The sequence below is a fragment of the Neolamprologus multifasciatus genome, chromosome 2 (genome assembly GCF_963576455.1).
Source record: "Neolamprologus multifasciatus chromosome 2, fNeoMul1.2, whole genome shotgun sequence".
NCBI classification, from domain to species: Eukaryota; Metazoa; Chordata; class Actinopteri; order Cichliformes; family Cichlidae; genus Neolamprologus; species Neolamprologus multifasciatus.
The window spans coordinates 5,382,423-5,395,443 of record NC_140440.1 but is presented as its reverse complement, the minus strand read 5'-3'; the positions used below and the strand labels follow the sequence as shown (position 1 = coordinate 5,395,443).

The 13,021-nt window shown below is 48.6% G+C and overlaps 1 protein-coding gene across 1 annotated transcript; it reads right to left on the bottom strand.

The window, feature by feature from the left end:
- Nucleotides 1-482: 482 nt before the first annotated feature.
- Nucleotides 483-2,744, bottom strand: LOC146523868 (uncharacterized). The gene is made up of 2 exons (XM_085131972.1): nt 972-2,744; nt 483-555 (listed from the first exon to the last, which is right to left on the bottom strand). The coding sequence occupies exon 1, from the start codon at nt 2,291-2,293 to the stop codon at nt 1,607-1,609; it is 687 nt and encodes a 228-aa protein (XP_084988098.1). The 5' UTR covers nt 2,294-2,744; the 3' UTR covers nt 483-555; nt 972-1,606.
- Nucleotides 2,745-13,021: the final 10,277 nt, after the last annotated feature.

Here is a 13,021-nt window from a genome sequence, read left to right as displayed (position 1 = left end):
GGGGTCAGCGGGGGAGTTGGCCCCAGGGAGGGGCATCTTGCTCCTCCCTTCTTTTCCTCCCCATCCCCGGCTGCCTCCCTCTTCCACCTCCAACACACCCACCCACAAAAGTAGGGCCTTGGGGTGCGGGTATGTCACCAGGGTGCAGGGGAGGCAACCCCCCCCCCCTCCCCCCCCCTCTGTCCTCTTCTGGCCACCTGTGCCTCAATTTTATCTCACAACTTAGACATCCACATTACTTACACTCTCATAACACACACACACATATATATATAGGGCCTTGAGGGTGGGCACGTTAACGGCGTCCAGTAGACGGTCTGTGTATTCAACCCCACCTCTGGCGCCGGGGCCCACCTCTCAATTTTAAATCCATGTAGATGTAACCCAACCAGTGCAGGGGCCTCCCTACACCCCGGACTCTGCATTGTGTAAGTTTGTGTTGGATTGGGGTGCACAGTAGAGAGACCAGTCGGACACAGGCGTTCAATTTGTGGCTCGGACCGCGCCGTTTATTCAGATGCTGGGGCAAACACCACTCCAACTCTGCTGCTGGCCCTTTGCAAATCACAGTAAATACTGCGTGATTATCGACATAGTAAAAGACAACAACAAATATATAAAAAACACATTAAGCAAAAATAATCCTGTCTTTACAAAATTCCTCGGTCTCAGGAATGTGTATGACACAAAACTAACATAGCTGGACTACCAGCAAACTGTAGCTGGAAAGCTAATGCTTCATGTTGCATTACTTTTCCCGAATGAGTGCTCTGCTAACTAGTGGGAATGTAGCCCGAAATCGCGGCAGATATTACCAAATGAAACATGCACACAAACTGCTCATACTCTCATCAGACAATACATGAACCTCCCAACAAACACAATATATACTTAGCAAACCGCCATTTTACACAGTGGAACACTTATTTTTAAACAAAAAACCAATGCAGTACACCTCTGACAGTGCTTACCTTTGCAAATCACAGTAAACACTGAACAAAGATGGCGCCCGCGCGAACGAGAAATCTGAACTACGGTGTCCTGCAGAGGACAAATGGTCAAAATTGCTAAAATTTACAATGTATATGCAGCTCAACAGCGACACCTTGTGACCTGTTCCAGTCACTGCCTTACATCTGCCTCTCCTTTAAGTGATGGCGTCCCAGTCATCAAACTAAACAAAACAAAACAAAACAGTCTCACTATGTATAAAAGAATAACGGTGTGGGAAGATGTGCAGTGTAATGCAAAAATGTCTATGTGTGTATCCTATTAGTATGGGTACACTGGCTGTGTCATCCTACGTGTTTCCTGCAGCCCTCCTTGCTTTGGCCCTCTGCCACAGCTTCCATCCCCTTTCTATCTTCTTCTGATCCTCCTCTGGTTCGTTAACTCTCGACCCATAAGTCAGTCTCTTTGGGGGATGCCGACTCCTCGGCAAGTTCCTCCTTGGTTCACTTGGTCTGGGAGGTGAGTGGGTGACCCTGGCAGTTTCATTCCCCCTCCAATCTTCACTCTCTTGTCCTGCCCCTGTGTCCTTTTCCCCTGGTCCTGTGGGGGCGAGTGATCCATTTGCTGCTTCAGCTGAAACTCCCTCCCCACCTCCTTACAGGCTATCAGCCTCCCAGTCCTCGATCGTGTCCGACTCTTCCTCCTGTCTGATTACTTCACCAGCCTGCTCTCCACTGTCCTCTACATCCTCAATCTCTCCTCCATGCACCTCTTCCACATCGAGCTCCATTTCCTCCCTTGCCTCCTCTCCCACCTGCTCCATGGGAAGAAACATACACTGTGTAGGTAGGTTGCGGTGGACCACTCTCTCTGTATCACCATTTTCCGATCGCACCACATACACCGGCATGTCTGGCTGTTTCTTCACCACAATGTATGGACGTGACTCCCACTTGTCTCCGAGTTTGCTTCGCCCCTCCACATGACACACTTTAACAAGGACTCTGTCACCCGGGCTGAAGCTTTGACTCTTTGCTTGTCGGTCATAGTATCTTTTCTGGTGACCCTTAGCCTGGCGAGAGGCCTGATTAGCCTGTGCATAAGCCTGTGACAAGCAGTCATGCAGGGTCTGGACATACTCGCTATTTCCCCCCGACCCATTAGTGGTTGACAGCCCAAAAACCAAGTCGACAGGGAGCCGTGGATGCCTGCCAAACATCAAGTAGTATGGTGTGTACCCTGTTGAATCATGGCAGGTGCAGTTGTAGGCGTGTGTCATTGCATCCACATATTCGTGCCACCGGGGCTTCAGGTGAGGTTCTAGCGTCCCCAGCATGTTCATGAGGGTGCGGTTAAACCGTTCAGTTGTCCCGTTGCCCTGTGGGTGATAGGGCGTGGTGTGGGTCTTAGTGATGCCGGTGCATTTACAAAGCTCCTTCAATACAGCACTTTCAAAATTGCGCCCTTGGTCTGCATGCAATTTTGCTGGGAAGCCAAACCGACAGAAAAAGTTTCTATACAGCACCTTAGCCACTGTGCTGGCTTTTGGTCTTTAGTGGGGTATGCTTGTGCATAGCGTGAGAAATGGTCAGTGACAACAAGGACATTTTCGATACCACCTTTTGATTTCTCAAGAGTCAAGAAATCCACACAAACTAGCTCCAAGGGGGCACTGCTGTGGATACTGACCAGGGGGGCCCTGACCCCTGCGGTTGGAGTTTTCCTAAGGCAGCAGCTCTCACATTGCTCGCACCAAGCCTTGATTTCCTGAAACATCCGTGGCCAATAAAATCTCTCCCTTATCATCATGTGCAATGTCCTCTCAAAACCAAGGTGGCCTGAGTCATCGTGGAGAGCAGTCTTGACTGATATACGCAAATCCTCTGGTAGCACCAATTGCTCAACTACTCCCCTTTGGCTGTCTTGGACGCAGCGGTACAGGATGCCATCCTTTACCACTAACCTTCTCCACTCCTTTAAGAGAAGGCGCACGTGCCCTTCAGCACTCATTCGCTCACTGCGGCTTGGCTTCTGGTTCATATTCTTATAGTGCAAGACAGGGCCAATAACAAGGTCTTTTTTCTGCCCTGCACGGATCTCCTGTTTGGTCATGGTGGGCAGGGATTCCATCCCCACATCCCTGTAAGGCTCAGTGGATGTAGGGGGCCCGAGTTCCAGTTCCTCCCCTGCAGGCGTGCCATGGCCAGTGAGGCTTTGAGTATCCTGGGTAGCCTGTGTCACACCATGCCCCTGTTCGTCGACACCCACCCACTGAGGGCATGTCTGTAGGATGTGCATGACCTCCTGGTTAGACATGCGAGAGTTTGTGTTGCTCTGTCCCCTCCGATACTGGACATCGAAATCGAAAGCAGCCAGCCTAGACACCCACCGCTGGCCTGTGGCATCCAGCTTTGCTGAGGACATAACATACTTGAGAGGGTTATTGTCTGTCTGGACAGAGAACCTACGCCCATAGAGGTGGTCGTAGAATTTGTCTGTGACCGCCCATTTGAGAGCAAGAAACTCGAGTTTGTGTGCAGGATACCTTGTCTCTGCTGGGCTCAAACCTCTGCTGGCAAAGGCTATGACCCTCTCAGCTCCCCCTTGGACCTGAGCTAGAACGGCGCCCAGACCCTCCCCTGAGGCGTCCGTCTGCAGAACGAAAGGCAAGCTATAGTCAGGATATCCCAGCACTGGAGCGCTTGTCAGCCTTTCTTTTAGGGTCTTAAATGCCTTCTCGCATTCATCTGTCCACAAAAAGGGTGGATCGGTGGCCAGACTTTTCTTTCCCCCTCTCTTTTTCTTTCTGGGGTCACCAGCAGTTAGGCGGTACAGGGGAGCAGCTAGGGTAGAGTACCCACTTACATACCGCCTGTAGTATCCAGCAAATCCCAGGAATTGCAACACTTCTTTGCGGTTTGTGGGCCTCACCCAGTTTTTCACCCTGCTGATCTTTTCTGGGTCTGTCCGGACCCCCTCAGCAGACACTAAGTGACCCAAATACTGAACCTCCTTTCTCACTAGCTGGCATTTAGAAGGCTTTAACTTCAAGCCATGCTCCCGAAGCCGATCGAACACCAGCTGCAGTCTTTCCAGATGGTCATCAAAGGTTTTGGAGAATATAATGAGATCATCAAGATAGATTAGGAGGTGGGTGAAGTTCAGGTCGCCAAAGCAGCAGGTCATGAGTCTCTGAAAGGTGGAGGGAGCATTCTGGAGTCCAAAGGGCATACGATTTGCTTCAAACAGCCCCATAGGGGTGCTGAATGCCGTCTTGTGTTTGTCATGCTCCGCCACCTCTACCTGCCAATAACCAGAAGTGAGGTCAAGGGTGGAGAAGTATCTTGCCTGCCCTAGAGCCTCCAGGGCTTCCTCTATTCTGGGGAGAGGAAAAGCATCTCTCGTGCTGCAGGAGTTCAGTTACCTGTAGTCAATACACAGCCTTAGTGATCCATCTTTCTTGGTTACAATCACGACAGGTGAAGCGTATGGACTTTTGCTGGGCCTGATAACTCCTGCTGCCTCCATTTCTGTCAGCAACCTTCTCACATCCTGCCACTGTGATGGGGGGATCTTACGGTAAGGCAGTCGAAATGGCTTAGAGTCGACCAGAGGGATTTCATGCTGCACAGTCTTTGTATGGCCATAATCCAGGGGGTGCTGTGAGAACACACCTACGTTCCTTTCCACCAGCTCTTTAAGAAGGGAACGCTGGTGCTCGTTTTCGACGTCTGCACCACTTAAATCCACTTCCTGGCTTGCCACAACGTGGTCCATACCCAGGCATGCTTCTCTGCCTCCGCGAATGTGATGACTGCCCTGCATCCTGTCTGAAAAGTCCACAATACTTTCCACCAGAGATGCCTTGGCCAGATGCGTGTGAGGCTTGATAGTGATAGCATGCTGGGAGAGGTTCATCACTCTTACCGGGGCACATCCTTTCTTTACATCAGCAAGAACTCTGGCGACCAGGATGTCTTGGCTGAGCTGCAGGGAGGGATGGCCTTCAATTAGGGCTGTATAAGTCTTTCTTTGTGGTCCACCTTTTATTTTGCACATTAAATCCATCTCTTTCCCTGCTTGAATGTGTACCTTACGACCAGTGTAAACAACAGGGCCCACTGTGTCATCCACATCACACTGTTCAGTGCTCTCAATCTCCAGCAGGGAGGTGTACCACTCCGGATGAGTCTCCTTGACCTGGAGAAGGAACTGCAGGCCGTAGGTTGCCTGGAGGTGGCTTCTGGAGGCACGGAGGACATTAGTTCCCACAAGCAGAGGAACAGAGGAGCGGTACTCTGTGTTAGTGACAACAAAAGCGGGCACACCCTTAAACTCTCTCCCCAACAATTTCAGGTCGATGCGTAGCACACCATGGTAGGTGACACTCTGGCCCCCTGCACCTTCTATGGGTATCTTAGAAGGTTGTAGCTTTTGTTTATGGAGGGTGGGGTGGCTGCTCCAGTACTGATGCGTAATACTGGTTATCTGGGAGCCAGAGTCGATGAGTGCCCTGCACTTCATTCCGTTGACTTCCACCTCCCCCTCATTCCTGGGACCAACTAGGGGAGTGCTCTCTCCTCCGTCACCTTTGTTCACCTGCAGTGTGGGGGGGACTTGCTGCTCGCCCATGGTTGCCCCAGCGACCATGGGCTTTATCAGTTTAAAGGCTGAGCTGAGTAAGTGTTTCCCTCCATGGGGATCACAGGCTGGGGATTGCGTGCCCATGTCTGATCAGGCCCTGGGAGCACTGCTCTGCAAACCCGGGCTATATGTCCTTGCTTCCCACACCGGTAGCATGTGACCACTGACATTGGGGTTGTAGCCCCAGGAGGTGGTCGGACTCTCAGTGGAGTGGCAGAGGATGGAGCATCAATTCTCGATTCAAGGTGGGTCAACTTGGCCATCTGCTCCTCCTGGCTCAATGCTAATTTCTTGACCATCTCTGCTAGCTCTGACCACTCTGAGGAATGTTTAGCCTTTTCTGCCTTCACATTCACACTACACTCTGATGCCACTTGTACCTGGGCTTGAGTTTTCTTTGACTTGTTTTGAGGCTGGAATCTCTTTGTTTCTTTTGCTAAATTTCGGAGCTCAGCCTGCAGCTCACAGAAACTCAAAAGCCGGGGCTTCATTGGCGAGATCCTCGCATACACATCCTCATCATTAATCCCCCGTATGAACTGCCGGGTGAGTTTACTGTCACGGTCAGGGAAAGGCTTGCCTCCTCTTTGGTTTTCTTCCACAGCTCGCAGTGTTGCCTCCAGTGCTATAGCATATGAACAGGCAGACTCCCCAGACCTCTGAACACGCTCATAGAAGTCCGCTAGTAGATCTGAGGAGCTCTGTGTGTCGCCATACACCTGAATGCCCTTTCAGGTGTTTGGTCATGGAGAGGTAGATTCAGGACCAGCTTTCGGGCTTCACCAGTTAGGTGACGCACCACCGTGGAAAAGCGTAGGTGAATCGGGAGCTCTATTGCCTCAAGAAGATACTGCATGTCACGAATCCAGTCCTCTACAAGCACCTTGCTGTCAGCACTGCCAGTGAAGGCTTGGACATTTTTCACTTGATGAGTCTGTATAAAACCACCGTAGGCAGCTAGTGGGGGGGTTAGCGTTGGCTGCAGCCCCACCAGGAGCACTTAAAGAGGTATGCACCTGCTGGGGGGGGTATACCAGGGTGTCCAATAACTTGGGGGTCTAAAGCAGAGGTTGGTACGTGCATTGAGGCATGGGTGCCGGGTGGGGCTATAAAACCTCCATGGGTCATATTCACAATAGGGGGCACGACAGTGTTGGAGCTTATAGCAGATGAGTGGAGGGGAGCTCGAGAGTCATGGACAGCAGCTAGTGGCATGCGGGGCAAACGGGGGGTCAGCCCATGCTTTGAACTTTCAAGGGTCTGCTCGGCTGCAGAACGATTATTCATTATGCCCACTCCCTGCACTGTTAGGGGGCTTGGCATGGTGGCTTGGGGGGCAGGTGTGGAATACAGATGGCTGGTGTATGCTTGGGAGCTGAATGGAACGGTCATCGTTGGGTAAGGAGTGTTAAGTGATTGGTTCAGGGTGGGTTGCTGGGTACTTTGCACCGCTGGGTAGTTGGGATATGAGGCAACATGGGGTGCCGGTGTAGCAGTGGGCCCATGGACACTGGCCTGAGGATAAAAAGCAGGGGGCATAGTTATCTGTACATCTGGCTGAAACACTGGAGGGGCTGTAGTTAGAGGGCTGTGGTTGGACTGGCTTGTCTGATTGGCTGGCACTGAACTTGGGCGAATTTCAGATAGGTGTGAGGGCACCTGCATTTGGCCTCCATAGGCTGGCAGTGGTGGGGCATGAGCTGGAGCCACGCCTAGATCAGTCTGGGGTGAAAGCATTGTTGGTGGTGGGGTCTGTTGTGTGCCCAGCCCAGAGTCGGTGAGGTCCCTGATTGGGGTATGATACTGTAGCCGCTGGCCAGTGAAGCTGGGGAACTGGGTGACCAGCTTCGACTTCACTGATGACTGTTGGTCCACTGTACGGACGCTAGCTGTTGCCCCTTCATTCAAAAGGTGAGGCTGTGCCCTCTTTGGAGTGTCTGCATAGTCTCTCATCATTTTCACTGTCCTGTATCTCTAATTTAGCTGCACCACAAAATGTGTGTGGGTAGTATGCTTTTCAGTGTGAGTAAGTACAATCTATTTCTAGTAAAATAGAACACAACACAGATGTATGACAACTATCATCTCATAACGCAAAAAAGAATTCACAAAAAAACAGCATTAAACTCAGAGTGCAGTTAAACAACTATCTTCAGCACAGAGGTTGTGAATGACACAAATCAGCAGCAATTTCTTAACCGTATTTGATGATTATCATTATAGACAGGGAACATCATTTAACATTCTCACTACAATTCAAGTCTCTGAGTCTTTTTTCGTTTTTTTCAATGACAGAAAACCCTCAAATGAAACCACCCCAAGATTTCACTTTCAAAGGATATGCCAGGGGAGGTGAAAGTCCCAGTAATACAGCTGCACAGGCAGTTATATACTTAGTTCAGTACCCAGACGGCAACACCTCTTACTGCAGCAGAGTAGCTGGGGGTGTCGGCATTGCTTTCTCTTCGGTCTCGAAGTGCCACAAATCCGGGTCACGGCACCAAAGATGTAACCCAACCAGTGCAGGGGCCTCCCTACACCCTGGACTCTGCGTTGTGTAAGTTTGTGTTGGATTGGGGTGCACAGTAGAGAGACCAGTCGGACACAGGCGTTCAATTTGTGGCTCGGACCGCGCCGTTTATTCAGATGCTGGGGCAAACACCACTCCAACTCTGCTGCTGGCCCTTTGCAAATCACAGTAAACACTGCGTGATTATCGACATAGTAAAAGACAACAACAAATATATAAAAAACACATTAAGCAAAAATAATCCTGTCTTTACAAAATTCCTCGGTCTCAGGAATGTGTATGACACAAAACTAACATAGCTGGACTACCAGCAAACTGTAGCTGGAAAGCTAATGCTTCATGTTGCATTACTTTTCCCGAATGAGTGCTCTGCTAACTAGCCGGAATGTAGCCCGAAATTGCGGCAGATATTACCAAATGAAACATGCACACAAACTGCTCATACTCTCATCAGACAATACATGAACCTCCCAACAAACACAATATATGCTTAGCAAACCGCCATTTTACACAGTGGAACACTTATTTTTAAACAAAAAACCAATGCAGTACACCTCTGACAGTGCTTACCTTTGCAAATCACAGTAAACACTGAACAAAGATGGCGCCCGCGTGAACGAGAAATCTGAACTACGGTGTCCTGCAGAGGACAAATGGTCAAAATTGCTAAAATTTACAATGTATATGCAGCTCAACAGCGACACCTTGTGACCTATTCCAGTCACTGCCTTACATAGACATTGAGGGTTCTCGAGAGGGGCCGTGCTAACACCTGCTGCTCTCTGGCAGCAGCACCATGCTCTCCCGTGTTTTAAATGCACCTTAGAACAACACGCAGCAACACTACACATGAGCGAGAGGAGGGAGGTTTGGGGTCTTCACACAGCCCTGTTCTCTGTTGGCCATTGGGGCGGAGGGGCTGGGAGGAGGTGTTGGCCGTCCGATTGGGATCTGGGATTTGGGGCCTCCCTGCTGCTGCGGAGCCTGGGGCGGTCTACTTGCCTCCACCCTGGGGGAAAGGGTAACATCTCCTGGGTCTAGGTGCCATTTCCCCATCCAGGGGCAAGGGTACCTGGACCTGGAGTATAGAGTTTGTTTGGGGAGTGTGATTGTGTGTACAGTGTCCATGTATGTCTATCCCTACGTTGGGTGAGTGTTACGTTTTTGTATATGTGTGCATGAGGGTGGGAATGCATGTTTGTGTCTGTGTGTGCCTGTTTGTCTGTGTCTATATGTCAGGTTGGGTCTTACACTCCACCTCTCTGGGAACTCCCAGGCCCTCCAAAGGCCTATCTCCCCTCACCACACTCCCTGCCGGTAACTGACGCCCTCAGGGGTCGGTGCGTTGGTGGTTCTTGGTGTCCGGGGCTGGGCGCTCAGGTATGTACCAGCTCACTCCCGGTGACTACTTGGCGGGGCCTGGTGCCTGTTGCTCGGTCAGGCCTCTTCCGGGGCAAAGTGGGCCCTCGGGCCTCCGGCCTCTGGGTGAGACCTGGATCTCCTCCATGCCTGCTTCATGCCCTGGGGGACAGGGCTGTAGCTCTCTACATCCTCTAGCAGATCGTTACATGGAGAAACCTTTTGAATACAAGCGCGCTGATCCACACAGGTGTGCACACGGGTGTTCACTGTTCATAGACATAAACTACACCTTTATTGGCTGCTATTTCCAAGCACATTGTGTGCTGTTGGTCCTGCTTGCTACACAACAACATTCAATATTTTGTATTTACTGCTGTTTACACTTAGCTAGATTAACATGATGGTGTTGTGTTTAGTATGTTGCTCTGTTTTTTTGCTTGTTTTCTCTTCTTTTTCTCTCAACAGGTGATCCAGGAGATTTTTTTTTCTCTTCTTTCTCTTTTTAAGTGCCCTTTCTCACTGTCCCTCTTCCCTTCTGTTTTTCTTTTCCTTCATCTTTCTTTCTCCCTTTCCTATCCCTCAGTCATGTCTGTCCCGTCTGTAACAACTGAAAATAAAATAAAATAAATAATAACAACAAAGATCGATCAAATGGACCAATACGGCAAGGCCGTGATGATCCATTTGGCAAAGTAAATCCAGTGGGTATCCTTGTTGGTGTTCAGACAACAATTCTGACGGCTAAAGAACGAAATGGGACAGGCAAAAAAAAAAAGAAAAAAAAAAGAACAGTCATCAGACCAGGCTACATTTTCCAGCTTCTACTATTTGGCTTTTGAAAGCCTGAGTGCAATTGAGCCTCAGAATGGTGAAAAATTAAAGAAGAATTAGAGAAAAGACATGCTTGTTAGGCTAATTGGTGTAGTGTGATGTGAGAATGTGGAATTGCTGGGGAAGCTGCATGAACAGATGAGAGAGATGGATGGATGGATCTATGAGACTCAAATCTTACTGCTATCGTGCCGCCTGGTGTCTGTAGCTGTGTGACTTTTGCTCCTTGCATCTATTTCTGTCAAATTAGCAGAACTGGGCCAACAAAAACGTTATTGTTCATCAAGATTAATCGTCTGGGGTCTGGGTTAATTGCATTAATGTTAACCAATTTTCTATGCATTTTGTCCTTAATACCTATTAAACTGCCCTCGTCCCACACGTGTGGCATTGTTTCCCTCAATTGTAAGTTTGACTTATTATAATTTAAACTGAACCTTTTCTGTTTGTTTCCAGCTCCATATTTTTATTCTTGGACTTTGTCAAGGTTGCTTTGCATGATAAAAACCTTATAACAATCCTTGATATTGGTATAGACAATCAGATGATCCACTGACTAAAGTAAAGTGTTTAGTTCCTCCCCCTATAAAGAAGTTTTCTCCTGATTGGCTGCCTCTCTTAAAAGGGAGCTCTGAATGTCAGGCGTGTGACGCTTCTTTGTCAAACGCTGTATTTTTTAAATGTACTATATAAATAAAAACCATATTAGGACTGATAAAACAAATTATATTTACTGATAAATTATTAACTAGACGGTAAATAAATCAGATCTTTCGATTCAACTCTGCTTGACCTGAAGAGAGAGAAAAGTGAGACATCGTATCATCAGGTGTTCAAATTTTACTTCCAGCTGTGACTGCTTGTTTGAGACGTGGGAGTGAGGAGGATGACGTGGATGGACCGGGACCATCTCCTCCTGATGGATGGGGATCACAGCGTAGTGTTTTGGCAGGTAGACTGATAGTCCTGCTCAGCGCTGCTACAACTGATCACCACAAACCATCACAGGGGATGAAGCTCCTGTTTTTTCTGCCTCCCTCCTCCTCCTCCCCCTCTGCTCTACCTCGACTACTCCAGCTCTGCGAGACGGATGAAAGGGAAGGCAGGAAGCGGTGCTGAGAGTCAGGACAGGTGGCAGCTTCGATTAAATGTAAAATGATGAAGAGGGGGTGATGCTCAAGCAGCAGGGACAGCTCACCTGTCATGGCCCCTGCCGCCCCCGCAGTCATCGCCAGGAACGCCAGAAGGACCGCCGGACAGGCTGATTCATGACCCGGCTGGCACGAGGCTCTCAAAACAATTTAGGGATAAAGAATCATCATCTTTAAAGCCCCCCGTTGCTCCGCTCTCCCCGTTTAATGTCTTGACACCACATTTTTTCTCAGCTCCACTCTGCTCTTCTTCTGTGGTTAAGGGCTTCCTGCGCTGGGCGATGGCGGAGCCTAACCGGATCACTTTGTCACAGCAGAAAGTGGACCAGGCGGCTGTGACACCGGGCTCAGGCTGTTTGTCATCGCTGAGGTTTACAGTATTTGTCAAAGCAGGCCAAGACAGCGCGTTTCAAGTATCAAACATTTCTGAACTTTACTGGCAGGAGAGACTAAGAGGGAATCGAACCTGCACTTCGCTGCTACCTGTGTCTGAGGTCAGTCACAGGCTGTGCAGGAACCTCACGTCAGAAGCATAAAGAACAAAAACAAGCTGGAAGTTAAATGTGATGGTGCAGCGGGTTACTCAGAGGAGCTTTACCTGAAAGTGCAGAGTTTGAACTGTATATGTGCCAAAAGTCAATATTGAAGCTGTGCATACAGCACATGTCCTTCCTAACACATCACCTGCTTTGTCATTCTTTTTCACCTGTGTGGACAAAGTTATCAAATGAGCATCATGTTGAATTTAATAAGACTTGAACTCAACATCTAAGACCATAAATTCACAAACGTGTTTATTAAGCTCATGAACTGAGTGAGAATTATGAACCAGCTTCCCATCGACTTCTAAACAATCCAACTTCTTTTCACAACGTGTAGAGTCCTCGGGGAGGGGCGGCCATCAGCATATGGCCGCCCCTCCCTGAGGATGGTTCTGCTGGAGGTTTCTTCCCGTTAAAAGGGACTTTTTTCTTCCCACTATTGCCAAAGTACTTGTTCATAGGGGGTCATGTGATTGTTGGCTTTTTCTTTATATGTATTATTGTAGGGTTTACCTTACAATATAAAACACCTTGAATCGACTGTTGTTGTGATTTGGTGTTGTATAAATAAAATTGAAATTGAAAGAATTACACACAAAATTATTGAATCAAATATTCAAAACCCAACCTACCAAAAAATAAAAAGGAACCCAGGTTCAGAATTTATACGCCAAAGATGTTGGCAGCTACAACAATCTTTTACAAAAACTTGATATTCTCCTAACTGCTGAAAGCTTAAAATGAAAATATGGGTTCAGTGGTGTCTTTGTCTTTAATGGCACAATGGAAAACAGTAATAAACCTTTTTTCTTATAGAAATCTAGAATAGAGACACAGGGAACGACCCGTTCCTTCGAGGATGATAAAGTAGAAGGAGCTTGGCCGATGTGTCTGTCACTTCTCTAGAGTGTGACACTTTTTGCTCTTGAGTGACACACATCAACAGCTTTTCAATGGACTGTCATAAGTTTCAGACATTTATGTTCCACAGAGGGTCGACTATATTCAGA